Consider the following 27,500-nt stretch of genomic DNA (forward strand, 5'->3'; position numbering starts at 1 on the left):
AGAAGAGTGAAGGGAGGAAGATATCAACTGACTAACAGTTGTGAAAATATTAACTAATAATAATTACAGAATGACGAATGAACAAACTGAATACAGTTTACACACACAGTTCACCCAGACACACAAGTGCTGAGCAATTTGTACGATTGTAAAAAATAAGATCAATAATGTTTTGTTGTATTTTTTAACATGAAATGCACTCTGCATTATGTGGGTTGATGCTGTAACACAGAATAAAAACAATTAACCCCCTAGAGTCTATTGGCGCCCTGCTGCATCAATCTAACTAACATAATAAAATATTCCCAGTCTAAATCCGTCAGTTTAAACTAGAGATATCTGTTGTTTAGCATGGGCTGTGTCCACCGCCTGTCGCACCACCGGATCTTCTGTGGAAAGTGGCAGAGCTACAGAACGGTTTGTCAGACCAGGAGACGGAAATACGAACAGTTTGGGCCACAAAGCGAACGGTTTGTGCTACGACCCCCACAAGTGTCTAAAGGTAACCCATACAAATTAATGGAAGTATGGAGGCAGTTTTGTGCCAATAAAAATAAGCGGTTAAAATGTGTTAAAAATATATATATATATATTTCCTTTCTTAGATTTCCTAGATACAGGACAGACACTTCAAAAACCTTATTCCTTATGGTTTATCTTTTGACTGTCTATTTTACATTTATGAATTGTTATTCAATGCGTTCTATGGGCTATAGTAGTAAAGGCCAAATTCAATATTTTATCAAATAAAAAAATGTGATACCTAAGGCGTCCTAAAATTCAAAAACAAACCGTTAATAAATTACACGACCCTCATAGACTTCATCCTAAACAGCTTCCAAATACACCTCTGCTGTTTTCAACCATGATCTCAGCGATCACTGCCTCATTGCCTGCATCCGTAATGGGTCAGCGGTCAAATGACCACCCCTCATCTCTGTCAAAAGCTCCCAAAAACACTTTAGTGAGCAGGCCTTTCTAATCGACCTGGCCTGGCTATCCTGGAAGGATATTGACCTCATTCCGTCAGTAGAGGATGCCTGGTTATTCTTTTCCTCACCATCTTAAATAAGCATGTCCCGTTCAAAAAATGTAGAACAAATATAGCCCTTGATCAGCACAAAAACATCCTGTGGCGTACTGCACTAGAATCGAAAAACCCCCCTGATATGCAACTTTTCAGGAACGTTAGGAACCAATATACACAGGAAGTTAGGATAGCTAAGGCAGAAACATTACGTAGCACAAACTCCAAAAAGTTCTGGGATACTGTAAAGTCCATGGAGAATAAGAGCACTTCCTCCCAGCTGCCCACTGCATTGAGGCTAGGAAACACTGTCACCAATGATAAATCCACTATAATTGAGAATTTCAATAAGCATTTTTCTACGGCTGGCCATGCTTTCCACCTGGCTACCCCTACCCCGATCAACAGCCCTGCACCCCCTGCAGCAACTCGCCCAAGTCTCTCACATTTCTCCTTCACCCAAATCCAGACAGCTGATGTTCTGAAAGAGCTGCAAAATCTGGACCCCTACAAATCAGCCGGACTAGATAATCTGGACCCTCTCTTTCTAAAATGATCTGCCGAAATTGTTGCAACCCCTATTACTACCCTGCTCAACCTCTCTTTTGTATCGTCTGAGATTCCCAAAGATTGGAAAGATGCCCCCCTTCAAAGGGGGAGACACTCTAGACCCAAACTGCTACAGACCTATATCCATCCTGCCCTGCCTTTCTAAAATCTTCGAAAACCAAGATAATTAACAGATCACCGTTTACGGATTTGGGGTTGTACCTGGTGGGTTCATTGCTAATTTGTGTGAGATTGAGGGCATCAAGTTTAGAATGTAGGATGGCCAGGGTGTTAAGCATGTCCCAGTTTAGGTCACCTAGCAGCACAAGCTCTGAAGACAGATGGGGGGCAATCCATTCACATATGGTGTCCAGGGCACAGCTGGGGGCAGAGGGTGGTCTATAGCAAGCGGCAACGGTGAGAGGCTTGTTTCTGGAAAGGTGGATTTTTAAAAGTAGAAGCTCAAATTGTTTGGGCACAGACCTGGATAGTAGGACAGAACTCTGCAGGCTATCTCTGCAGTAGATTGCAACAACGCCCCCTTTGGCAGTTCTATCTTGTCCCTAGCCGCGTCCTCAGAGTATGCACAGTCCAGCTGGCTGGTGTGTCTATGGACATATTCAAACTCTCATTAACCCAGCCTGCTTTCCCTAAATGCTTCCAGATGGCCACCATTGTTCCTGTACACAAGAAAGCGAAGGTATCTGAACGAAATGACTGTCGCCCCGTAGCACTCACTTCTGTCATCATGAAGTTCTTTGAGAGACTAGTCAAGGATCATATCACCTCTACCTTACCTGTCACCCTAGACCCACTTCAATTTGCTTACTGCCCCAATAGGTCCACTGCACACTGCCCTATCCCATCTGGACAAGAGGAATACCTATGTAAGAATGCCTTTCAATGACTACAGCTCAGCATTCAACACCATAGTACCCTCCAAGCGCATCATTAAGATTGAGGCCCTGGGACTGAACCCAGCCCTGTGCAACTGGGTCTTGGACTTCCTGACGGGCCGCCCCCAGGTGGTGAAGGTAGGAAACAACACCTCCACTTCACTGATCCTCAACAAGGGTGCTACAGCGCCTCTTCAACCTCAGGAGGCTGAAGAAATTGGACTTGTCACCTAAAACAGTCACAAACCTTTACAGACGCACAATCAAAAGCATCCTGTCGGCCTGTATCACCGCTTGGTACAGCAACTGCACCGCCCACAACCGCAGGGCTCTCCAGAGAGTGGGGCAAACTACCTGCCCTCCAGGACACCTGCAACACCCAATGTCACAGAAGGCCAAAAAGATCATCAAGGACAACAACCACCCGAGCCACTGCCTGTTCACCCCTCTATAATCCAGAAGGTGAGGTCAGTACAAAGCTTTTATTCAGACAATGAAATTCTAATGTTTATATATTTTGCATTACTCATCTCGTATGTATATACTGTATTCTATTCTACTGTATCTTAGTCTATGCATTACTCATCTCATATGTATATACTGTATTCTACTGTATCTTAGTCTATGCATTACTCATCTCATATGTATATACTGTATTCTATTCTACTGTATCTTAGTCTATGCATTACTCATCTCATATGTATATACTGTATTCTACTGTATCTTAGTCTATGCATTACTCATCTCATATGCATACTGTATTCTATTCTACTGTATCTTAGTCTATGCATTACTCATCTCATATGTATATACTGTATTCTATTCTACTGTATCTTAGTCTATGCATTACTCATCTCATATGTATATACTGTATTCTATACTACTGTATCTTAGTCTATGTATTACTCATCTCATATGTATATACTGTATTCTATACTATTCTACTGTATCTTAGTCTATGCATTACTCATCTCATATGTATATACTGTATTCTACTGTATCTTAGTCTATGCATTACTCATCTCATATGCATACTGTATTCTATACTACTTTATCTTAGTCTATGCATTACTCATCTCATATGCATACTGTATTCTATACTACTGTATCTTAGTCTATGCATTACTCATCTCATATGCATACTGTATTCTATTCTACTGTATCTTAGTCTATGCATTACTCATCTCATATGCATACTGTATTCTATTCTACTGTATCTTAGTCTATGCATTACTCATCTCATATGTATATACTGTATTCTACTGTATCTTAGTCTATGCATTACTCATCTCATATGTATATACTGTATTCTATTCTACTGTATCTTAGTCTATGCATTACTCATCTCATATGCATACTGTATTCTATTCTACTGTATCTTAGTCTATGCATTACTCATCTCATATGTATATACTGTATTCTATACTACTGTATCTTAGTCTATGCATTACTCATCTCATATGTATATACTGTATTCTACTGTATCTTAGTCTATGCATTACTCATCTCATATGCATACTGTATTCTATTCTACTGTATCTTAGTCTATGCATTACTCATCTCATATGTATATACTGTATTCTATTCTACTGTATCTTAGTCTATGCATTACGCATCTCATATGCATACTGTATTCTATACTACTTTATCTTAGTCTATGCATTACTCATCTCATATGCATACTGTATTCTATACTACTGTATCTTAGTCTATGCATTACTCATCTCATATGCATACTGTATTCTATACTACTGTATATTAGTCTATGCCGCTCTGACATTGCTCATCCATATATTCATATAGTCTTAATTCCATTCCTTTACTAGATTTGTGTGCATTGGGTATATGTGGTGTATTGGGTATATGTGGTGTATTGGGTATATGTGTGTATTGGGTATATGTGGTGTATATGTATATGTGTGTATTGGGTATATGTATATGTGTGTATTGGGTATATGTATATGTGTGTATTGGGTATATGTATATGTGTGTATTGGGTATGTGTGTATATGTATATGGGTATATGTGTGTATATGTTGTGTATTGGGTATATGTGGTGTATTGGGTATATGTGGTGTATATGTATATATATGTATTGGGTATATGTGTATGTGTGTATTGGGTATATGTGTATGTGTGTATTGGGTATATGTATATGTGTGTATTGGGTATATGTGTATGTGTGTATTGGGTATATGTATATGTGTGTATTGGGTATATGTATATGTGTGTATTGGGTATATGTGTATGTGTGTATTGGGTATATGTATATGTGTGTATTGGGTATATGTGTATGTGTGTATTGGGTATATGTATATGTGTGTATTGGGTATGTGTGTATTGGGTATATGTGTATGTGTGTATTGGGTATATGTTGTGTGTATGTATATGTGTGTATTGGTTATATATATGTATATGTTGTGTATGTGTGTATTGGGTATATGTGGTGTATTGGGTATATGTGGTGTATATGTATATATATGTATTGGGTATATGTGTATGTGTGTATTGGGTATATGTATATGTGTGTATTGGGTATATGTTGTGTGTATGTATATGTGTGTATTGGGTATATGTATATGTGTGTATTGGGTATATGTTGTGTGTATGTATATGTGTGTATTGGGTATATGTATATGTGTGTATTGGGTATATGTATATGTGTGTATTGGGTATGGGTATATATTTGGTATATATATGTATATATTGGGTAAATGTTGTGTATTATTGCCTGTCAGAGCTAAACCATTACGCAGTTAGATCTGATCTCTAGAGAAACTGTGCAATGTGTTAAAAGAAAGAAAGAAAAACACTATGGAATTCAAATAATTCAAGGACGTCAATTAGTTGTTTAAAAACCAGCACTAACACACCCAAACACAGAGACACACCACAATACCTTACCTATAGCGAGTTGAGATAGGGTGCAGTTCATCCGATCAGCCAGAGGGTGGAGCTCTTTGATCTTGGCCAGCTGTTTCTGTCCCTCCTCACTGAATATTCGATCCTTCATCCACACATAGCCCTGCAAACACACACACACACACACACACACACACACACACACGCACACACACACACACACACACATAGTTTGTATAACTGGGCTTATTGATGTCTGGTAATGGATAGCCATATTGGTGTTGTCTCAGAGAATGGATGAATTCTACTGCAGGTTAGTTTATATGAAATGTCCAGCGGTATTAATACAGCCAGCTACAGTTCCAGCTGCCTTTATTCTCTCTCTCTCTCTCAGAGAATTTGAGCCCTAGGACCATGCCTCAGGACTACCTGGCCTGATGACTCCTTGCTGTCCCCAGTCCACCTGGTCGTGCTGCTGCTCCCTTTTCAACTGTTCTGCCTGCGGCTATGGAACCTTGACCTGTTCACCGGACGTGCTACCTGTCCCAGACCTGCTGTTTTCAACTCTCTAGAGACAGCAGGAGCGGTAGAGATACTCCTAATGATTGGCTATGAAAAGCCAACTGACATTCCCTCCTGAGGTGCTGACATGCTGCACCCTCAACAACTACTGTGATTATTATTATTTGAACATGCTGGTCATTTATGAACGTTTGAACATCTTGGCTATGTTCTGTTATAATCTCCACCCGGCACAGCCAGAAGAGGACTGGCCACCCCTCAGAGCCTGGTTCCTCTCCCCCAGCACAGCCAGAAGAGGACTGGCTACCCCTCAGAGCCTGGTTCCTCTCCCCCCAGCACAGCCAGAAGAGGACTGGCTACCCCTCAGAGCCTGGTTCCTCTCCCCCAGCACAGCCAGAAGAGGACTGGCCACCCCTCAGAGCCTGGTTCCTCTCCCCCAGCACAGCCAGAAGAGGACTGGCCACCCCTCAGAGCCTGGTTCCTCTCTACCCGGCACAGCCAGAAGAGGACTGGCTACCCCTCAGAGCCTGGTTCCTCTCCCCCAGCACAGCCAGAAGAGGACTGGCCACCCCTCAGAGCCTGGTTCCTCTCTAGGTTTCCTCCTAGGTTTCAGCCTTTCAGTGTTTGGAGATTTAGGCTGAGTTTCTGTACAGCATTTTGAGATATCAGCTGTATGTAAGAAGGGCTTTATAAATAAATTTGACTGATTTGTTCCAATTTGACTGATCTGGTCCAGAAATCTTAAAATACCATAAAAACATATGGTTTCTAAGAAAGTGTGTGTGTGTGTTGGTACGTGCGGGTTGTTGTGTCTGTACCTTCATGGCAGCTCTAGAGTCTTCAGGAACTCCGTCGTTGTATTTCCCTGATATCAGACCTCCAGCTAGAGGGGACCACGTCATCACTCCTACACCTGAGAACAGATAGTTACTAAAGGCTCTATTCAATCTGTAACCCTGATATCAGACCCCCAGCTAGAGGGGACAACGTCATCACTCCTACACCTGAGAACAGATAGTTACTAAAGGCTCTATCCAATCTGTAACCCTGATATCAGACCCCCAGCTAGAGGGGACCACATCCTCTATCCTACACCTGAGAACAGATAGTTACTAAAGGCTCTATTCAATCTGTAACCCTGATATCAGACCCCCAGCTAGAGGGGACCACGTCATCACTCCTACACCTGGGATTAAAGCTGCAATGTGTAACTTTTTGGGTGACCGGCCAAATTCACATAGAAATGTGAGTAATAGATCTGTCATTCTCATTGAAAGGAAGTCTAAGAAGCGGTTGATGTGTTCTATTTTTGCTATTTCTATGCTAAAATGTCATTATTGCCTCTTTTAATTTCGGTTTTGCACACCAGCTTCAAACTGTTGAAAATACAATATTTTGGGATATTGAAAATATATTTCTCAACGGTTTAGAAGGTACAATGATTCTCTTCACCAGTGGTTCCCAAACGTTTTATAGTCCTGTACCCATTTCAACCTCCAGCTGCGTACCCCCTCTAGCACCAGGGTCAGCGCACTCTCAACTTTATTTTTTTGCCATCATTGTAAGCCTGCCACACACACACTATAAGATACATTTATTAAACAGAAGAATGAGCGCGAGTTTGTCACAACCCGGCTCGTGGGAAGTGACAAAGAGCTCTTATAGGACCAGGGCACAAATAATAATATAATAATAATCAATCATTTTGCTCTTTATTTAGCCGTCTTACATATAAAACCTTATTTGATGAAAATTGTGAATCACCACAGGTTAATGAGAAGGGAATGCTTGAAAGGATGCAACTCTGCAACGTTGGGTTGTATTGGAGAGAGTCTCAGTCTTAAAATCATTTTCCACACACAGTCTGTGCCTGTATTAAGTTAATGAGTACCGAGAAGCCACTCTCACATAGGTACGTGGTTGGACATCAGTGTCTTAGCAGCGCAATTTGCCAAGGCAGGATACTCTGAGCGCAGCCCAATCCAGAAATCTGGCAGCGGCTTCTGATTAAATGACATTTTCCCCTAACTGCTTGCTGCAATTTCGATGAGGCTCTCTTGTTCAGATATCAATAAGTGGTCTGGAGGCATGAATCGGGAATCCAGTTGTTTGTGTCATCCGTTTCTGGAAAGTTCCTGCGTAATTGAGCTCACTCAGGTGCTTCGCTATATCACATTTGACATTGTCCGTAAGCTTGAGTTAATTTGCACACAAAAAATCATACAATGATGGAAAGACCTGTGTGTTGTCCTTGTTAATGAAGACAGAGAAGAGCTCCAACTTCTTAATCATAACCTCAATATGGTCCCGCATGTTCAATATAGTTGAAGAGTCCCTGTCCTAGATTCAGATCATTCAGGGGAGAACAAACATCACCCAGATAGGCCAGTCGTGTGAGAAACTCGTCATCATGCAAGCGGTCAGACAAAGTGAAAATTATGGTCAGTAAAGAAAATTTTAAGCTCTTCAATTAAAAAAAACGTGTCAATACTTTGCCCCTTGATAACCAGCCCACCTCAGTATGTTGTAAAAGTGTTACATGGTCGCTGCCCATATCATTGCATAATGCAGAAAACACCAGGTAGTTCAGGGGCCTTGCTTTAACGAAGTTAACCATTTTCACTGTAGTGTCCAAAATGTCTTTCAAGCTGTCATCATTAGCCTAGTTATAGTTACATAATCATGATTAGTCTAGTTATAGTTAGATCAACCAATACATCATCACTAAATCAAATCAAATGTATTTGTTACATACACATGGTTAGCAGATGTTAATGCGAGTGTAGCGAAATGCTTGTGCTTCTAGTTCCGACAATGCAGTAATAACCAACGAGTAATCTAGCTAACAATTCCAAAACTACCTTATACACACAAGTGTAAAGGGCTAAAGAATATGTACATAAAGATATATGAATGAGTGATGATACAGAACGGCATAGGCAAGATGCAGTAGATGGTATCAAGTACAGTATATACATATGAGATGAGTAATGTAGGGTATGTAAACATTATATTAAGTAGCATTGTTTAAAGTGGCTGGTGATATACAGTATTTTACATCAATTTCCATCAATTCCCATTATTAAAGTGGCTGGATGTTAGTGGTGGCTGTTTAACAGTCCGAGGGCCTTGAGATAGAAGCTGTTTTTCAGTCTCTCGGTCCTTGCTTTGATGCACCTGTACTGACCTCGCCTTCTGGATGATAGCGGGGTGAACAGGCAGTGGCTCGGGTGGTTGTTGTCCTTGATGATCTTTATGGCCTTCCTGTGACATCGGGTGGTGTAGGTGTCCTGGAAGGCAGGTAGTTTGCCCCCTGTGATGCGTTGTGCAGACCTCACTACCCTCTGGAGAGGCTTACGGTTGTAGGCGGAGCAGTTGCCGTACCAGGAGGTGATACAGCCCGACAGGATGCTCTCGATTGTGCATCTGTAGAAGTTTGTGAGTGCTTTTAGTGACAAGCCAAATTTCTTCAGCCTCCTGAGGTTGAAGTGGCGCTGCAACGCCTTCTTCACAACGCTGTCTGTGTGGTTGGACCAATTCAGTTTGTCTGTGATGTGTATGCCGAGGAACTTAAAACTTACTACCCTCTCCACTACTGTCCCATCGATGTGGATAGGGGGGTGCTCCGTCTGCTGTTTCCTGAAGTCCACAATCATCTCCTTAGTTTTGTTGGTTATTTTCCTGATACCACACTCCGAGGGCCCTCACCTCCTCTCTGTAGGCCGTCTCGTCGTTGTTGGTAATCAAGCCTACCACTGTAGTGTCGTCCGCAAACTTGATGATTGAGTTGGAGGCGTGCATGGCCACGCAGTCGTGGGTGAACAGGGAGTACAGGAGAGGGCTCAGAACGCACCCTTGTGGGGCCCCAGTGTTGAGGATCAGCGGGGTGGAGATGTTGTTACCTACCCTCACCACCTGGGGGCGGCCCGTCAGGAAGTCCAGTACCCAGTTGCACAGGGCGGGGTTGAGACCCAGGGTCTCGAGCTTGATGACGAGTTTGGAGGGTACTATGGTGTTAAATGCTGAGCTGTAGTCGATGAACAGCATTCTCACATAGGTATTCCTCTTGTCCAGATGGGTTAGGGCAGTGTGCAGTGTGGTTGAGATTGCATCGTCTGTGGACCTATTTGGGCGGTAAGCAAATTGGAGTGGGTCTAGGGTGTCAGGTAGGGTGGAGGTGATATGGTCCTTGACTAGTCTCTCAAAGCACTTCATGATGACGGAAGTGAGTGCTACGGGGGCGGTAGTCGTTTAGCTCAGTTACCTTAGCTTTCTTGGGAACAAGGACAATGGTGGCCCTCTTGAAGCATGTGGGAACAGCAGACTGGGATAAGGATTGATTGAATATGTCCGTAAACACACCAGCCAGCTGGTCTGCGCATGCTCTGAGGACGCGGCTGGGGATGCCGTCTGGGCCTGCAGCCTTGCGAGGGTTAACACGTTTAAATGGTTTACTCCCGTAGGCTTCAGTGAAGGAGAGTCCGCATGTTTTGGTTGCGGGCCATGTCAGTGGCACTGTATTGCCCTCAAAGTGGGCAAAAAAGTTATTTAGTCTGCCTGGGAGCAAGACATCCTGGTCCGTGACGTGGCTGGTTTTCTTTTTGTAATCCATGATTGTCTGTAGACCCTGCCACATACCTCTTGTGTCTGAGCTGAATTGCGACTCTACTTTGTCTCTATACTGACGCTTAGCTTGTTTGATTGCCTTGCGGAGGGACTAGCTACACTGTTTGTATTCGGTCATGTTTCCGGTCACCTTGCCCTGGTTATAAGCAGTGGTTCGGCTTTCAGTTTCACGCGAATGCTGCCATCAATCCACGGTTTCTGGTTTGGGAATGTTTTAATCATTGCTATGGGAACGACATATTCAATGCACTTTCTAATGAATTCGCTCACCGAATCAGAGTATTCGTCAATGTTGTTGCTGGACGCAGTGCGGAACATATCCCAGTCCACGTGATGGAAGCAGTCTTGGAGCGTGGAATCAGATTGGTCGGACCAGCGTTGAACAGACCTGAGCGCGGGAGCTTCTTGTTTTAGCTTCTGTCTGTAGGCAGGGAGCAACAAGGCCTTATATGCGTCGCGGAAGTTAGAATAGCAATGATCCAAGGTTTTACCAGCCCTGGTTGCGCAATCGATATGCTGATACAATTTAGGGAGTCTTGTTTTCAGATTAGCCTTGTTAAAATCCCCAGCTTCAATGAATGCAGCCTCAGGATATGTGGTTTCCAGTTTGCAAAGAGTCAAATAAATTTTGTTCAGAACCATTGATGTGTCTGCTTGGGGGGGAATATATACGGCTGTGATTATAATCGAAGAGAATTCCCTTGGTAGATAATGCGGTCGACATTTGATTGTGAGGAATTCTAAATCAGGTGAACAGAAGGACTTGAGTTCCTGTATGTTGTTGTGACCACACCACGTCTCGTTAACCATAAGGTATACGCCCCCGCCCCTCTTCTTACCAGAAAGATGTTTGTTTCTGTCGGCGCGATGCGTGAAGAAACCAGCTGGCTGCACCAATTCCGTTAGCGTGTCTCGAGTGAGCCATGTTTCCGTGAAGCAAAGAACGTTAGGGTCTCTGATGTCCCTCTGGAATGCTACCCTTGCTGGGATTTCATCAACCTTGTTGTCAAGAGACTGGACATTGGCGAGAAGTATGCTAGGGAGTGGTGTGCGATGTGCCCGTCTCCGGAGCCTGACCAGAAGCCCGCTTCGTTTCCCTCTTTTACAACGTCTTTGCTTTGGGTCGCAGGCTGGGATCCATTCCGTTGTTCCGGGTGAAAGGCACAACACAGGGTCCGCTTTGGGAAAGTCATATTCCTGGTCATACTGATGGTGAGTTGACGTTGCTCTTATATTCAGTAGTTCTTCCCGACTGTATGTAATGAAACCTAAGATGACCTGGGGTACTAATGTAAGAAATAACACGTAAAAAAACTATAAACTGCACCACCCACGGGGTGGTGCACAATTGGCCCAGCCTTGTCCGGGTTAAGGGAGGGTTTGGCCGGCAGAGACTTTCTTGTCCCATATCCCACTAGCGACTTCTATGGTGGGCCGCCTGCAGTGCACGCTGACATGGTCGCCAGGTGCACAGTGTTTCCTCCGACACACTGGAGTGGCTGGCTTCCGGGTTGGATGTGCGCTGTGTCAAGAAGCAGTGCGGCTTGGTTGGGTTGTGTTTCAGAGGACGCACGGCTCTCTACCTTCGCCTCTCCCGAGTTCGTACGGGAGTTGCAGCGATGAGACAAGACTGTAACTACCAATTGGATAACACAAAATTTGGGAGAGAAAAAGCCTGTGTAGTGAGACACTAACCACCATCCCCTTGTATCTCTGTTAGTCTATTGGCTGGGATGCCAGTGAGATGTTCAACTAGGAGACATACGGAGTCACCTCCAGCTTCCTCTCCATGTACACGTGAGTATCCTCTCTTCAGCTCCTCAATGTCTTTTTAGAAGGTTTAGAAATGCATTATTTGCCTCGACAAGCAGCCCATTTCCAACCAGAATACCTGTATTTATACCCCCCCCCCCCCCCCAGTACCACCACCTCGTCTCACTGAAGAACGATGAAGGCAAGACTGAGGAGTACAAGAGCAAAACCATGGTCTAAGAGAGAGAGGAGACATGAATGAGTGGTGTTGAGGAGTACAGTACCATGGTCTAAGAGAGAGAGGAGACATGAATGAGTGGTGTTGAGGAGTACAGTACCATGGTCTAAGAGAGAGAGGAGACATGAATGAGTGGTGTTGAGGAGTACAGTACCATGGTCTAAGAGAGAGAGGAGACATGAATGAGTGGTGTTGAGGAGTACAGTACCATGGTATAAGAGAGAGAGGAGACATGAATGAGTGGTGTTGAGGAGTACAGTACCATGGTCTAAGAGAGAGAGGAGACATGAATGAGTGGTGTTGAGGAGTACAGTACCATGGTCTAAGAGAGAGAGAGGAGACATGAATGAGTGGTGTTGAGGAGTACAGTACCATGGTATAAGAGAGAGAGGAGACATGAATGAGTGGTGTTGAGGAGTACAGTACCATGGTCTAAGAGAGAGAGAGGAGACATGAATGAGTGGTGTTGAGGAGTACAGTACCATGGTCTAAGAGAGAGAGGAGACATGAATGAGTGGTGTTGAGGAGTACAGTACCATGGTGTAAGAGAGAGAGGAGACATGAATGAGTGGTGTTGAGGAGTACAGTACCATGGTCTAAGAGAGAGAGAGGAGACATGATTGAGTGGTGTTGAGGAGTACAGTACCATGGTCTAAGCGAGAGAGAGGAGACATGAATGAGTGGTGTTGAGGAGTACAGTACCATGGTCTAATAGAGAGAGGAGACATGAATGAGTGGTGTTGAGGATTACAGTACCATGGTATAAGAGAGAGAGGAGACATGAATGAGTGGTGTTGAGGAGTACAGTACCATGGTATAAGAGAGAGAGGAGACATGAATGAGTGGTGTTGAGGAGTACAGTACCATGGTCTAAGAGAGAGAGGAGACATGAATGAGTGGTGTTGAGGAGTACAGTACCATGGTCTAAGAGAGAGAGAGGAGACATGAATGAGTGGTGTTGAGGAGTACAGTACCATGGTCTAAGAGAGAGAGGAGACATGAATGAGTGGTGTTGAGGAGTACAGTACCATGGTCTAAGAGAGAGAGAGGAGACATGAATGAGTGGTGTTGAGGAGTACAGTACCATGGTCTAAGAGAGAGAGGAGACATGAATGAGTGGTGTTGAGGAGTACAGTACCATGGTCTAAGAGAGAGAGAGGAGACATGAATGAGTGGTGTTGAGGAGTACAGTACCATGGTATAAGAGAGAGAGGAGACATGAATGAGTGGTGTTGAGGAGTACAGTACCATGGTCTAAGAGAGAGAGGAGACATGAATGAGTGGTGTTGAGGAGTACAGTACCATGGTCTAAAAGAGAGAGGAGACATGAATGAGTGGTGTTGAGGAGTACAGTACCATGGTCTAAGAGAGAGAGGAGACATGAATGAGTGGTGTTGAGGAGTACAGTACCATGGTCTAAGAGAGAGAGAGGAGACATGATTGAGTGGTGTTGAGGAGTACAGTACCATGGTCTAAGAGAGAGAGAGGAGACATGAATGAGTGGTGTTGAGGAGTACAGTACCATGGTCTGAGAGAGAGAGGAGACATGAATGAGTGGTGTTGAGGATTACAGTACCATGGTATAAGAGAGAGAGGAGACATGAATGAGTGGTGTTGAGGAGTACAGTACCATGGTATAAGAGAGAGAGGAGACATGAATGAGTGGTGTTGAGGAGTACAGTACCATGGTCTAAGAGAGAGAGGAGACATGAATGAGTGGTGTTGAGGAGTACAGTACCATGGTCTAAGAGAGAGAGGAGACATGAATGAGTGGTGTTGAGGAGTACAGTACCATGGTCTAAGAGAGAGAGGAGACATGAATGAGTGGTGTTGAGGAGTACAGTACCATGGTCTAAGAGAGAGAGAGGAGACATGAATGAGTGGTGTTGAGGAGTACAGTACCATGGTCTAAGAGAGAGAGAGGAGACATGAATGAGTGGTGTTGAGGAGTACAGTACCATGGTCTAAGAGAGAGAGGAGACATGAATGAGTGGTGTTGAGGAGTACAGTACCATGGTCTAAGAGAGAGAGAGGAGACATGAATGAGTGGTGTTGAGGAGTACAGTACCATGGTATAAGAGAGAGAGGAGACATGAATGAGTGGTGTTGAGGAGTACAGTACCATGGTCTAAGAGAGAGAGGAGACATGAATGAGTGGTGTTGAGGAGTACAGTACCATGGTCTAAAAGAGAGAGGAGACATGAATGAGTGGTGTTGAGGAGTACAGTACCATGGTCTAAGAGAGAGAGGAGACATGAATGAGTGGTGTTGAGGAGTACAGTACCATGGTCTAAGAGAGAGAGGAGACATGAATGAGTGGTGTTGAGGAGTACAGTACCATGGTCTAAGAGAGAGAGGAGACATGAATGAGTGGTGTTGAGGAGTACAGTACCATGGTCTAAGAGAGAGAGAGGAGACATGAATGAGTGGTGTTGAGGAGTACAGTACCATGGTCTAAGAGAGAGAGAGGAGACATGAATGAGTGGTGTTGAGGAGTACAGTACCATGGTCTAAGAGAGAGAGGAGACATGAATGAGTGGTGTTGAGGAGTACAGTACCATGGTCTAAGAGAGAGAGGAGACATGAATGAGTGGTGTTGAGGAGTACAGTACCATGGTCTAAGAGAGAGAGAGGAGACATGAATGAGTGGTGTTGAGGAGTACAGTACCATGGTCTAAGAGAGAGAGAGGAGACATGAATGGGTGGTGTTGAGGAGTACAGTACCATGGTCTAAGAGAGAGAGGAGACATGAATGAGTGGTGTTGAGGAGTACAGTACCATGTTATAAGAGAGAGAGGAGACATGAATGAGTGGTGTTGAGGAGTACAGTACCATGGTCTAAGAGAGAGAGAGGAGACATGAATGAGTGGTGTTGAGGAGTACAGTACCATGGTCTAAGCGAGAGAGAGGAGACATGAATGAGTGGTGTTGAGGAGTACAGTACCATGGTCTAAGAGAGAGAGGAGACATGAATGAGTGGTGTTGAGGATTACAGTACCATGTTCTAAGAGAGAGAGGAGACATGAATGAGTGGTGTTGAGGAGTACAGTACCATGGTCTAAGAGAGAGAGGAGACATGAATGAGTGGTGTTGAGGAGTACAGTACCATGGTCTAAGAGAGAGAGGAGACATGAATGAGTGGTGTTGAGGAGTACAGTACCATGGTCTAAGAGAGAGAGAGGAGACATGAATGAGTGGTGTTGAGGAGTACAGTACCATGGTCTAAGAGAGAGAGGAGACATGAATGAGTGGTGTTGAGGATTACAGTACCATGGTCTAAGAGAGAGAGGAGACATGAATGAGTGGTGTTGAGGAGTACAGTACCATGATCTAAGAGAGAGAGGAGACATGAATGAGTGGTGTTGAGGAGTACAGTACCATGGTCTAAGAGAGAGAGGAGACATGAATGAGTGGTGTTGAGGAGTACAGTACCATGGTCTAAGAGAGAGAGGAGACATGAATGAGTGGTGTTGAGGAGTACAGTACCATGGTCTAAGAGAGAGAGGAGACATGAATGAGTGGTGTTGAGGAGTACAGTACCATGGTCTAAGAGAGAGAGGAGACATGAATGAGTGGTGTTGAGGATTACAGTACCATGGTCTAAGAGAGAGAGGAGACATGAATGAGTGGTGTTGAGGAGTACAGTACCATGGTCTAAGAGAGAGAGGAGACATGAATGAGTGGTGTTGAGGAGTACAGTACCATGGTCTAAGAGAGAGAGAGGAGACATGAATGAGTGGTGTTGAGGAGTACAGTACCATGGTCTAAGAGAGAGAGGAGACATGAATGAGTGGTGTTGAGGATTACAGTACCATGGTCTAAGAGAGAGAGAGGAGACATGAATGAGTGGTGTTGAGGAGTACAGTACCATGGTCTAAGAGAGAGAGGAGACATGAATGAGTGGTGTTGAGGATTACAGTACCATGGTCTAAGAGAGAGAGGAGACATGAATGAGTGGTGTTGAGGAGTACAGTACCATGGTCTAAGAGAGAGAGGAGACATGAATGAGTGGTGTTGAGGAGTACAGTACCATGGTCTAAGAGAGAGAGGAGACATGAATGAGTGGTGTTGAGGAGTACAGTACCATGGTATAAGAGAGAGAGGAGACATGAATGAGTGGTGTTGAGGAGTACAGTACGATGGTCTAAGAGAGAGAGGAGACATGAATGAGTGTTGTTGAGGAGTACAGTACGATGGTCTAAGAGAGAGAGGAGACATGAATGAGTGGTGTTGAGGAGTACAGTACCATGGTCTAAGAGAGAGAGGAGACATGAATGAGTGGTGTTGAGGAGTACAGTACCATGGTCTAAGAGAGAGAGGAGACATGAATGAGTGGTGTTGAGGAGTACAGTACCATGGTCTAAGAGAGAGAGGAGACATGAATGAGTGGTGTTGAGGAGTACAGTACCATGGTCTAAGAGAGAGAGGAGACATGAATGAGTGGTGTTGAGGAGTACAGTACCATGGTCTAAGAGAGAGAGGAGACATGAATGAGTGGTGTTGAGGAGTACAGTACCATGGTCTAAGAGAGAGAGGAGACATGAATGAGTGGTGTTGAGGAGTACAGTACCATGGTCTAAGAGAGAGAGAGGAGACATGAATGAGTGGTGTTGAGGAGTACAGTACCATGGTCTAAGAGAGAGAGGAGACATGAATGAGTGGTGTTGAGGAGTACACTACCATGGTCTAAGAGAGAGAGGAGACATAAATGAGTGGTGTTGAGGAGTACAGTACCATGGTCTAAGAGAGAGAGGAGACATGAATGAGTGGTGTTGAGGAGTACAGTACCATGGTCTAAGAGAGAGGAGACATGAATGAGTGGTGTTGAGGAGTACAGTACCATGGTCTAAGAGAGAGAGGAGACATGAATGAGTGGTGTTGAGGATTACAGTACCATGGTCTAAGAGAGAGAGGAGACATGAATGAGTGGTGTTGAGGAGTACAGTACCATGGTCTAAGAGAGAGAGGAGACATGAATGAGTGGTGTTGAGGAGTACAGTACCATGGTCTAAGAGAGAGAGGAGACATGAATGAGTGGTGTTGAGGAGTACAGTACCATGGTATAAGAGAGAGAGGAGACATGAATGAGTGGTGTTGAGGAGTACAGTACGATGGTCTAAGAGAGAGAGGAGACATGAATGAGTGTTGTTGAGGAGTACAGTACGATGGTCTAAGAGAGAGAGGAGACATGAATGAGTGGTGTTGAGGAGTACAGTACCATGGTCTAAGAGAGAGAGGAGACATGAATGAGTGGTGTTGAGGAGTACAGTACCATGGTCTAAGAGAGAGAGGAGACATGAATGAGTGGTGTTGAGGAGTACAGTACCATGGTCTAAGAGAGAGAGGAGACATGAATGAGTGGTGTTGAGGAGTACAGTACCATGGTCTAAGAGAGAGAGGAGACATGAATGAGTGGTGTTGAGGAGTACAGTACCATGGTCTAAGAGAGAGAGGAGACATGAATGAGTGGTGTTGAGGAGTACAGTACCATGGTCTAAGAGAGAGAGGAGACATGAATGAGTGGTGTTGAGGAGTACAGTACCATGGTCTAAGAGAGAGAGAGGAGACATGAATGAGTGGTGTTGAGGAGTACAGTACCATGGTCTAAGAGAGAGAGGAGACATGAATGAGTGGTGTTGAGGAGTACACTACCATGGTCTAAGAGAGAGAGGAGACATAAATGAGTGGTGTTGAGGAGTACAGTACCATGGTCTAAGAGAGAGAGGAGACATGAATGAGTGGTGTTGAGGAGTACAGTACCATGGTCTAAGAGAGAGGAGACATGAATGAGTGGTGTTGAGGAGTACAGTACCATGGTCTAAGAGAGAGAGGAGACATGAATGAGTGGTGTTGAGGAGTACAGTACCATGGTATAAGAGAGAGAGGAGACATGAATGAGTGGTGTTGAGGAGTACAGTACGATGGTCTAAGAGAGAGAGGAGACATGAATGAGTGGTGTTGAGGAGTACAGTACCATGGTCTAAGAGAGAGAGGAGACATGAATGAGTGGTGTTGAGGAGTACAGTACCATGGTCTAAGAGAGAGAGAGGAGACATGAATGAGTGGTGTTGAGGAGTACAGTACCATGGTCTAAGAGAGAGAGAGGAGACATGAATGGGTGGTGTTGAGGAGTACAGTACCATGGTCTAAGAGAGAGAGGAGACATGAATGAGTGGTGTTGAGGAGTACAGTACCATGTTATAAGAGAGAGAGGAGACATGAATGAGTGGTGTTGAGGAGTACAGTACCATGGTCTAAGAGAGAGAGAGTAGACATGAATGAGTGGTGTTGAGGAGTACAGTACCATGGTCTAAGCGAGAGAGAGGAGACATGAATGAGTGGTGTTGAGGAGTACAGTACCATGGTCTAAGAGAGAGAGGAGACATGAATGAGTGGTGTTGAGGATTACAGTACCATGTTCTAAGAGAGAGAGGAGACATGAATGAGTGGTGTTGAGGAGTACAGTACCATGGTCTAAGAGAGAGAGGAGACATGAATGAGTGGTGTTGAGGAGTACAGTACCATGGTCTAAGAGAGAGAGGAGACATGAATGAGTGGTGTTGAGGAGTACAGTACCATGGTCTAAGAGAGAGAGAGGAGACATGAATGAGTGGTGTTGAGGAGTACAGTACCATGGTCTAAGAGAGAGAGGAGACATGAATGAGTGGTGTTGAGGAGTACAGTACCATGGTCTAAGAGAGAGAGGAGACATGAATGAGTGGTGTTGAGGAGTACAGTACCATGGTCTAAGAGAGAGAGGAGACATGAATGAGTGGTGTTGAGGAGTACAGTACCATGGTCTAAGAGAGAGAGGAGACATGAATGAGTGGTGTTGAGGAGTACAGTACCATGGTCTAAGAGAGAGAGGAGACATGAATGAGTGGTGTTGAGGAGTACAGTACCATGGTCTAAGAGAGAGAGGAGACATGAATGAGTGGTGTTGAGGAGTACAGTACCATGGTCTAAGAGAGAGAGAGGAGACATGAATGAGTGGTGTTGAGGAGTACAGTACCATGGTCTAAGAGAGAGAGGAGACATGAATGAGTGGTGTTGAGGAGTACACTACCATGGTCTAAGAGAGAGAGGAGACATAAATGAGTGGTGTTGAGGAGTACAGTACCATGGTCTAAGAGAGAGAGGAGACATGAATGAGTGGTGTTGAGGAGTACAGTACCATGGTCTAAGAGAGAGGAGACATGAATGAGTGGTGTTGAGGAGTACAGTACCATGGTCTAAGAGAGAGAGGAGACATGAATGAGTGGTGTTGAGGAGTACAGTACCATGGTATAAGAGAGAGAGGAGACATGAATGAGTGGTGTTGAGGAGTACAGTACGATGGTCTAAGAGAGAGAGGAGACATGAATGAGTGGTGTTGAGGAGTACAGTACCATGGTCTAAGAGAGAGAGGAGACATGAATGAGTGGTGTTGAGGAGTACAGTACCATGGTCTAAGAGAGAGAGGAGACATGAATGAGTGGTGTTGAGGAGTACAGTACCATGGTCTAAGAGAGAGAGGAGACATGAATGAGTGGTGTTGAGGATTACAGTACCATGGTCTAAGAGAGAGAGGAGACATGAATGAGTGGTGTTGAGGAGTACAGTACCATGGTCTAAGAGAGAGAGGAGACATGAATGAGTGGTGTTGAGGAGTACAGTACCATGGTCTAAGAGAGAGAGAGGAGACATGAATGAGTGGTGTTGAGGAGTACAGTACCATGGTCTAAGAGAGAGAGGAGACATGAATGAGTGGTGTTGAGGATTACAGTACCATGGTCTAAGAGAGAGAGAGGAGACATGAATGAGTGGTGTTGAGGAGTACAGTACCATGGTCTAAGAGAGAGAGGAGACATGAATGAGTGGTGTTGAGGATTACAGTACCATGGTCTAAGAGAGAGAGGAGACATGAATGAGTGGTGTTGAGGAGTACAGTACCATGGTCTAAGAGAGAGAGGAGACATGAATGAGTGGTGTTGAGGAGTACAGTACCATGGTCTAAGAGAGAGAGGAGACATGAATGAGTGGTGTTGAGGAGTACAGTACCATGGTCTAAGAGAGAGAGAGGAGACATGAATGAGTGGTGTTGAGGAGTACAGTACCATGGTCTAAGAGAGAGAGGAGACATGAATGAGTGGTGTTGAGGAGTACAGTACCATGGTATAAGAGAGAGAGAGGAGACATGAGGGCAGGTGAGTCGCCAGAGGAATCACAAACATACACTATTTCTGCAAGTAGAGGATCACTAGTTTGAGCCCAGTGAGGGACAGGGACAGTAGAGGATCACTAGTTTGAGCCCACCTCTCCTTTCCTCACCTCTCCTCACCTCTCCTCATCTCACCTCTCCTCACCTCTCCTCACCTCTCCTCACCTCTCCTCTCCTCATCTCTCCTCACCTCACCTCTCTTCACCTCATCTCTCCTCACCTCACCTTTCCTCACCTCACCTCTCCTCACCTCTCCTCACCTCACCTCTCCTCACCTCATCTCTCCTCACCTCACCTCACCTCACCTCACCTCACCTCACCTGGCTACTGTATGTAGACATGATCCAACTGTGAACACATTGACAACACTTCAAAATATGATTGTTGCCTGTATGTGTTTGCTTTCTTTGCCAACCACAAGCATGTACTTTTGATATGAGAGATATGATATGAGTTTGCAAACAAGTAATTGTGACACTATTTATGTTTTTCAGGTGATCACAGTGGCAGTCTATCAACTAGTTCTCGGAAACCAATTAGTTTATTCAGGTGTGTTAGCTGGTGTTAGGGTTAGTTTATTAGTTTATTCGGGTGTGTTAGCTGGGGTTAGTTTATTAGTTAATTAGTTTATTCAGGTGTGTTAGCTGGGGTTAGTTTATTAGTTCATTAGTTTATTCAGGTGTGTTAGCTGGGGTTAGTTTATTAGTTTATTCAGATGTGTTAGCTGGGGTTAGTTTATTAGTTCATTAGTTTATTCAGGTGTGTTAGCTGGGGTTAGTTTATTAGTTCATTCAGATGTGTTAGCTGGGGTTAGGGTGAGTTTATTAGTTCATTCGTTTATTCAGGTGTGTTAGCTGGGGTTAGTTTATTAGTTTATTCAGATGTGTTAGCTGGGGTTAGGGTGAGTTTATTAGTTCATTAGTTTATTCAGGTGTGTTAGCTGGGTTTAGGGTTAGTTTATTGGTTTATTCAAGTGTGTTAGCTGGGGTTAGTTTATTAGTTCATTAGTTTATTCAGGTGTGTTCGCTGGAGTTAGTTTATTAGTTCATTTGTTTATTCAGGTGTGTTAGCTGGGGTTAGTTTATTAGTTAATTCGTTTATTCAGGTGTGTTAGCTGGAGTTGGTTTATTAGTTAATTCGTTTATTCAAGTGTGTTAGCTGGGGTTTGTTTATTAGTTCATTAGTTTATTCAGGTGTGTTAGCTGGGTTAGTTTCTTAGTAAATTTTTTTATTCAGGTGTGTTAGCTGGGGTAAGGGTTAGTTTATTAGTTATTTAGTTTATTCAGGTGTGTTAGCTGGGGTTAGGGTTAGTTTATTAGTTAATTCGTTTATTCAGGTGTGTTAGCTGGGGTTAGGGTTAGTTTATTAGTTAATTAGTTTATTCAGGTGTGTTAGCTGGGGTTAGGGTTAGTTTATTAGTTAATTAGTTTATTCAGGTATGTTAGCTGGGGTTAGTTTATTAGTTAATTAGTTTATTCAGGTGTGTTAGCTGGGGTTAGGGTTAGTTTATTTGTTAATTAGTTTATTCAGGTATGTTAGCTGGGGTTAGTTTATTAGTTAATTAGTTCATTCAGGTGTGTTAGCTGGGTTTAGTTTATTAGTTAATTCGTTTATTCAGGTGTGTTAGCTGGGGTTAGGGTTAGTTTATTAGTTTACTAGTTTATTCAGGTGTGTTAGCTGGGGTTAGTTTATTAGTTAATTTGTTTATGCAGGTGTGTTAGCTGGGGTTAGTTTATTAGAGCATTCGTTTATTCAGGTGTGTTAAATGGGGTTAGTTTATTAGTTATTTAGTTTATTCAGGTGTGTTAGCTGGGGTTAGGGTTAGTTTATTAGTTCATTAGTTTATTCAGGTGTGTTATTTGGGGTTAGTTTATTAGTTCATTTGTTTATGCAGGTGTGTTAGCTGGGGTTAGTTTATTAGTTCATTAGTTTATTCAGGTGTGTTAGCTGGGGTTAGTTTATTAGTTAATTAGTTTATTCAGGTGTGTTAGCTGGGGTTAGTTTATTAGTTCATGAGTTAATTCAGGTGTGTTAGCTGGGGTTAGTTTATTAGTTAATTAGTTTATTCAGGTGTGTTAGCTGGGGTTAGTTTATTAGTTTATTCGTTTATTCAGGTGTGTTAGCTGGGGTTAGTTTATTAGTTTATTAGTTTATTCAGGTGTGTTAGCTAGGGTTAGTTTATTAGTTAATTAGTTTATTCAGGTGTGTTAGCTAGGGTTAGTTTATTAGTTAATTAGTTTATTCAGGTGTGTTAGCTAGGGTTAGTTTATTAGTTAATTAGTTTATTCAGGTGTGTTAGCTAGGGTTAGTTTATTAGTTCATTAGTTCATTCAGGTGTTTTAGCTGGGGTTAGATTATTAGTTAATTAGTTTATTCAGGTGTGTTAGCTAGGGTTAGTTTATTAGTTAATTCAGGTGTGTTAGCTGGGGCAGTGTAAGAAGTGTGTCCTCAATCAGACCCAGAGATCTGTAGTACCACGATGAGGATGACCCAATCAGGCCCAGAGATCTGTAGTACCACGATGAGGATGACCCAATCAGACCCAGAGATCTGTAGTACCACGATGAGGATGACCCAATCAGACCCAGAGGTCTGGAGTACCACGATGAGGATGACCCAATCAGACCCAGAGATCTGGAGTACCATGATGAGTGTGACGTAGAAGTCCGTCACTGGCCGCGGGCAGCATTTGGTTCTTATATATACACATATTCATCACTCCTCCCTGCGCCATTATACCATAAGTTAACAATGTGGGTCGACACACAATTTAACTTCTGTCTTGGTGCATGCATTTCATACTTATCAATGTTGTGGATGAGCGCATTGTTTGTTTGTTCTGTTCCTCTCTCTCCATCTCTGTAGCTTCTGGGTATGCTGGAAAAGGACCCGAGCTAAGGGAATTGGGTTGGCTTTATAGTGCCTGTCCCAAATGGCTCATTAATGCATATGGGCATATTGAAAGATATTGTCAGTAGTGATGTAATGTTGTAAATGTTATGTTGTGATATTGTTTAAAACCGTGTTGCAATGTATATCCTTTAGTATGTTTAGTTCATGGAAAATGTAGGTTTGTATTGTTAATTGATTAATTAATTAGGGTTAATTGTTCTGAGGGGAGGGGCTAGCCCTACAAAAGGAGCCTCTCTCCAGTCTCTAAGGGGGATTTTTTGGATTGAGCTGTGGATGGGGCAGCATTGTTGTTAAGCTGTCCCATAAGGTAGACGTTGATGGCAGTACTGTTGTTTTCTGTTCCGGAATCACTTGTAAATAAACACCTTTGCACAGAAGAACTTTTGCGGTTCCGCCATCTTTTTATTTTTATAGAGGTTAGGATATCCAGTTTAGCCATCTGGCCTACTCTACGTGACATATGGTGGCAGTAGTGGGATGGCGTACCGCAAATCAGTGAATTCCAACAAGAGAGGTAAAGGAATGCGTACAGGATTGCGTTCTCAGCAACAGCATCAACTGTCAGAAAAGGTACCTGAAGTTGAACCGGGGTGGAATACCATGGAATCGTCTGGTGAAGAAGAGGTCAAGTATGAGAAACTAGGAGCCCGACCGCGGGGCCAAAGACAACCAGAACTGGGTGAGCTGCTGACTGAAGGAGCAGTTGGGGGACCAGAACCACACCCAACCATGGTAACCCTTTTTCAGCAACTTTTCACCTGCCTTGAGAGGAGGGACGAAGACCTCAAGCAGGAGTTACGTGGCCTACACCAATCTATCCTCACAGCTCCCCACCAGGCGGAACTCGTCAGTGAGAGCCCAAGATTGGGTCTTCCAACACCAGGACGACAAAGGCTCGATGCAGCAGGGACTTCAACTCCACAGCAGGCACCCCAAGCAGTAATGAGGCCAGCACCAGGAGACCAGTCCAGCAGTGTTAACGTCCATCTTCCAGCATTCCTGAGGAAGGAGCCAAAGATGCCCTCATACCAGCAGGGGGAGGACATTGAAAACTACCTGCTGAGGTTTGAGCGCATGGCTAAGACGTGGCAGTGGCCTGAGGTAGAGTGGGCCTGCAGGCTTGTCCCATTGCTCACGGGCAAGGCCTTAGAGGCTTACACAGCAATGGATGAGGGGCTGGCCAATGTCTACAAGGGCTTGAAGGAAGCGCTGCTGGTGAAGTTTGACATCTCACCGGAAACCTACCGTCAACGCTTCAGAGCTGCATCAACGCCATCGGGTGAGTCGCCGACAGAGACGTACCACCGCCTCAAGGGTCTCTACCGACGATGGGTTCGACCGGGGGAGAAGACACAGGACGAAATCGGGGAGGTCATCATCCTCGAGCAACTTCTACAAGTTCTACCACACGACATTCGAACCTGGGTCCGAGAGCACGAGCCCAAGGACGGGATTATGGCGGCCAAGCTTGCACTGCAGTATCTTAATGCACGTAAAGGGGGACCACCACAACCTGCAGAACCCGCTCCAAGGAGTCTCAGAGACACAAGGGACATCAGAAACGCCAGAGATGGTGGAGGTAACTCTGGGGGTTATGTGTCTGGGAGGGAGGTAAGGGATCATGCAGTTCGCTCTGATGGGAGGGGTCTGACCTGTTTTTACTGCCGGCAGCAGGGGCACAAAGCTTCAATGTGTCCGCTACGTAAATCCAAGCTCTCAGGTTACTGTTATGTACCCAGAGAGGGGGATGGTGTTCAGAATAGACAGACTCGGGAAGGGTCATGCTTGGTACCTGTAAAAGTGAATGGTAAAAGTCTTACTGCAATGATTGACACCGGCAGTTCCCTGTCATTGATCAGAAAAGGTAATGTACCTGTTAATGACATTGATTATGGTCATCAGACACTGATCCAATGTGTCCATGGTGACCAGTCACAGCAGCCCACAGCTGAGCTCACAGTTGAGATTCAGGGTCAGAAATACCTCCTCAAAGTTGGGGTAATGGAGAAGCTACCTTTTGAGATGATTTTGGGGAGGGATGTGCCTGTACTCTCTGATCTGTTGGGAAGTGTGGGGGGTCAGCTATATGAGCAGTCAGTTTGCCAGTCTGATGTTCAGATGGCATGTTCAGTTGTCACTCGTGCCCAGGCCAAAGCTGGTTTACAACCTCTGCCTGACTTGTGTGATAGTCTGTGCGAGGGGGGAACCAAAGGGCCCAGAAAGTCACGCCGCCAGCGGCGTCTTGAGAAGTATGTGGGAACCCCTGTACCTGTTGCTGATGTGTCTGGGTTAGAGGTGCAATGGGATGTTCCACAAAATTTTGCTACACTGCAGAAGTCTGATGCAACCTTGAAATGTTTGTTTGACAAGGCCTTAGCTGGGGACAGTCAATCTTTATGTGGGGGGATTTACACAGTAGACAACCACATACTCTACCTTGGGTCAGAGGCAGATAGCAGGAAGTTGGTGGTGCCATCTACCTGTAGACCACTTGTTCTCAACCTTGCACATACAGTTCCATGGGCAGGCCATCTAGGGCAACATAAGACCTATCTTAGGCTAGGCTCCCGTTTCTTTTGGCCCTCCATGTATACTGATGTACAAAAATACTGCAAATCATGCCCCACGTGCCAGAAAACCAGTGCTGTCCGTAGGTCTGAACGGGCTCCTCTATGTTCACTGCCAGTTATCTCTACCCCATTCAAGAGAATTGCAATGGACATTGTTGGACCCTTGGAGAAGAGTAGTGCAGGTTACAAGTATATATTGGTGATCTGTGACTATGCCACCCGGTTCCCAGAAGCCTTCCCACTCCGTTCCATAACCACTCCAAAGATAATCAGTGCTCTTGTTCAGCTCTTCTCTCGTGTAGGAATCCCAGATGAAATCCTGACGGACCAAGGGACAAACTTCACCTCGCGACTGATGGTTCAACTCCACCGACAGCTGGGCATTAAAGGCTTGAGGACTACTCCCTACCATCCCCAAACGGATGGGCTCGTAGAGAGATTCAATCAAACGCTCAAGAACATGCTGAGGAAGTTTGTGGCTGACACTGGTAAAGACTGGGATAAGTGGTTACCCTTTCTGCTTTTTGCTTACAGGGAGGTGCCTCAGGCATCGACAGGTTTCTCGCCATTCGAACTCCTCTATGGATGGCCAGTGCAAGGACCACTGGACCTGCTGAAGAAGTGCTGGGAAGGTTCCCCAGTAGCTACCTCAGGACAGGGGATTGTCCAGTATGTCCTCCAGATGCGAGACAGGTTGGAACGGTACCGAGAGGAAGCTAGAGCAAACCTTCAGCTAGCCCAGAAGGCCCAGAAGAGAGGCTATGACCAGCACGCTCGCCACAGAGAGTTTGAGCCAGGACAGAAAGTCCTGCTCCTCCTTCCCTCATCTACCAGCAAGCTCCTTGCGCAATGGCAAGGACCGTACCTAATCGGGAGGAAGATGGGCCCAGTGACCTACGAGGTGCTGCACCCGGACAAGGGTAAGAAGAAGCAAACCTACCATGTGAACCTTCTCAAGGCCTGGGAGGAGAAAGAGGAACTCTCCAAAGGAAAGTCCTTTCTGGTCCGCAGAGTAGAAGAGGATGAGTCGGATGGGGTCACAGAGGCATGGAAAGAACGAGCAGAAGTCATACTGGCTCACCTGGAAGAAGACAAGCAAGATGAGCTGAAGCAGCTGTTTGGCAAGTATCCGGCCCTCTTCAGTCAGAGACCAGGAAGAACCAAAGTCCTGGAACACGTCATTCGTTTGAAACCTGGCCAGAACCCTGTCCGCCAGCATCCTTACCGTGTGCCTGAGAGGCTGGTGGTAGCCCTCAAGGAAGAGGTCCACACCATGATAGAGATGGATGTTGTCGAGCCATCTTCAAGTGAATGGAGCAGCCCTATTGTCATTGTCCCAAAGAAG

General features: G+C 44.7%; 1 protein-coding gene across 1 annotated transcript in view; it reads right to left on the reverse strand.

Annotated features, from left to right (window-relative positions):
- LOC116375241 (voltage-gated potassium channel subunit beta-2-like) overlaps positions 1-27,500 on the reverse strand; it is a 101,708-nt gene that overhangs the window by 12,345 nt on the left and 61,863 nt on the right. The window contains exons 11-12 of the mRNA XM_031831392.1: positions 6,675-6,769; positions 5,377-5,497 (exon numbers count right to left, since the gene is read on the reverse strand). Of these exons, the coding sequence (XP_031687252.1) occupies positions 5,377-5,497; positions 6,675-6,769 (216 nt within the window). The remainder of the gene's footprint in view (positions 1-5,376; positions 5,498-6,674; positions 6,770-27,500) is intronic.

Source organism: Oncorhynchus kisutch, linkage group LG9 (genome assembly GCF_002021735.2).
Source record: "Oncorhynchus kisutch isolate 150728-3 linkage group LG9, Okis_V2, whole genome shotgun sequence".
In the NCBI taxonomy this organism is placed as follows: domain Eukaryota; kingdom Metazoa; phylum Chordata; class Actinopteri; order Salmoniformes; family Salmonidae; genus Oncorhynchus; species Oncorhynchus kisutch.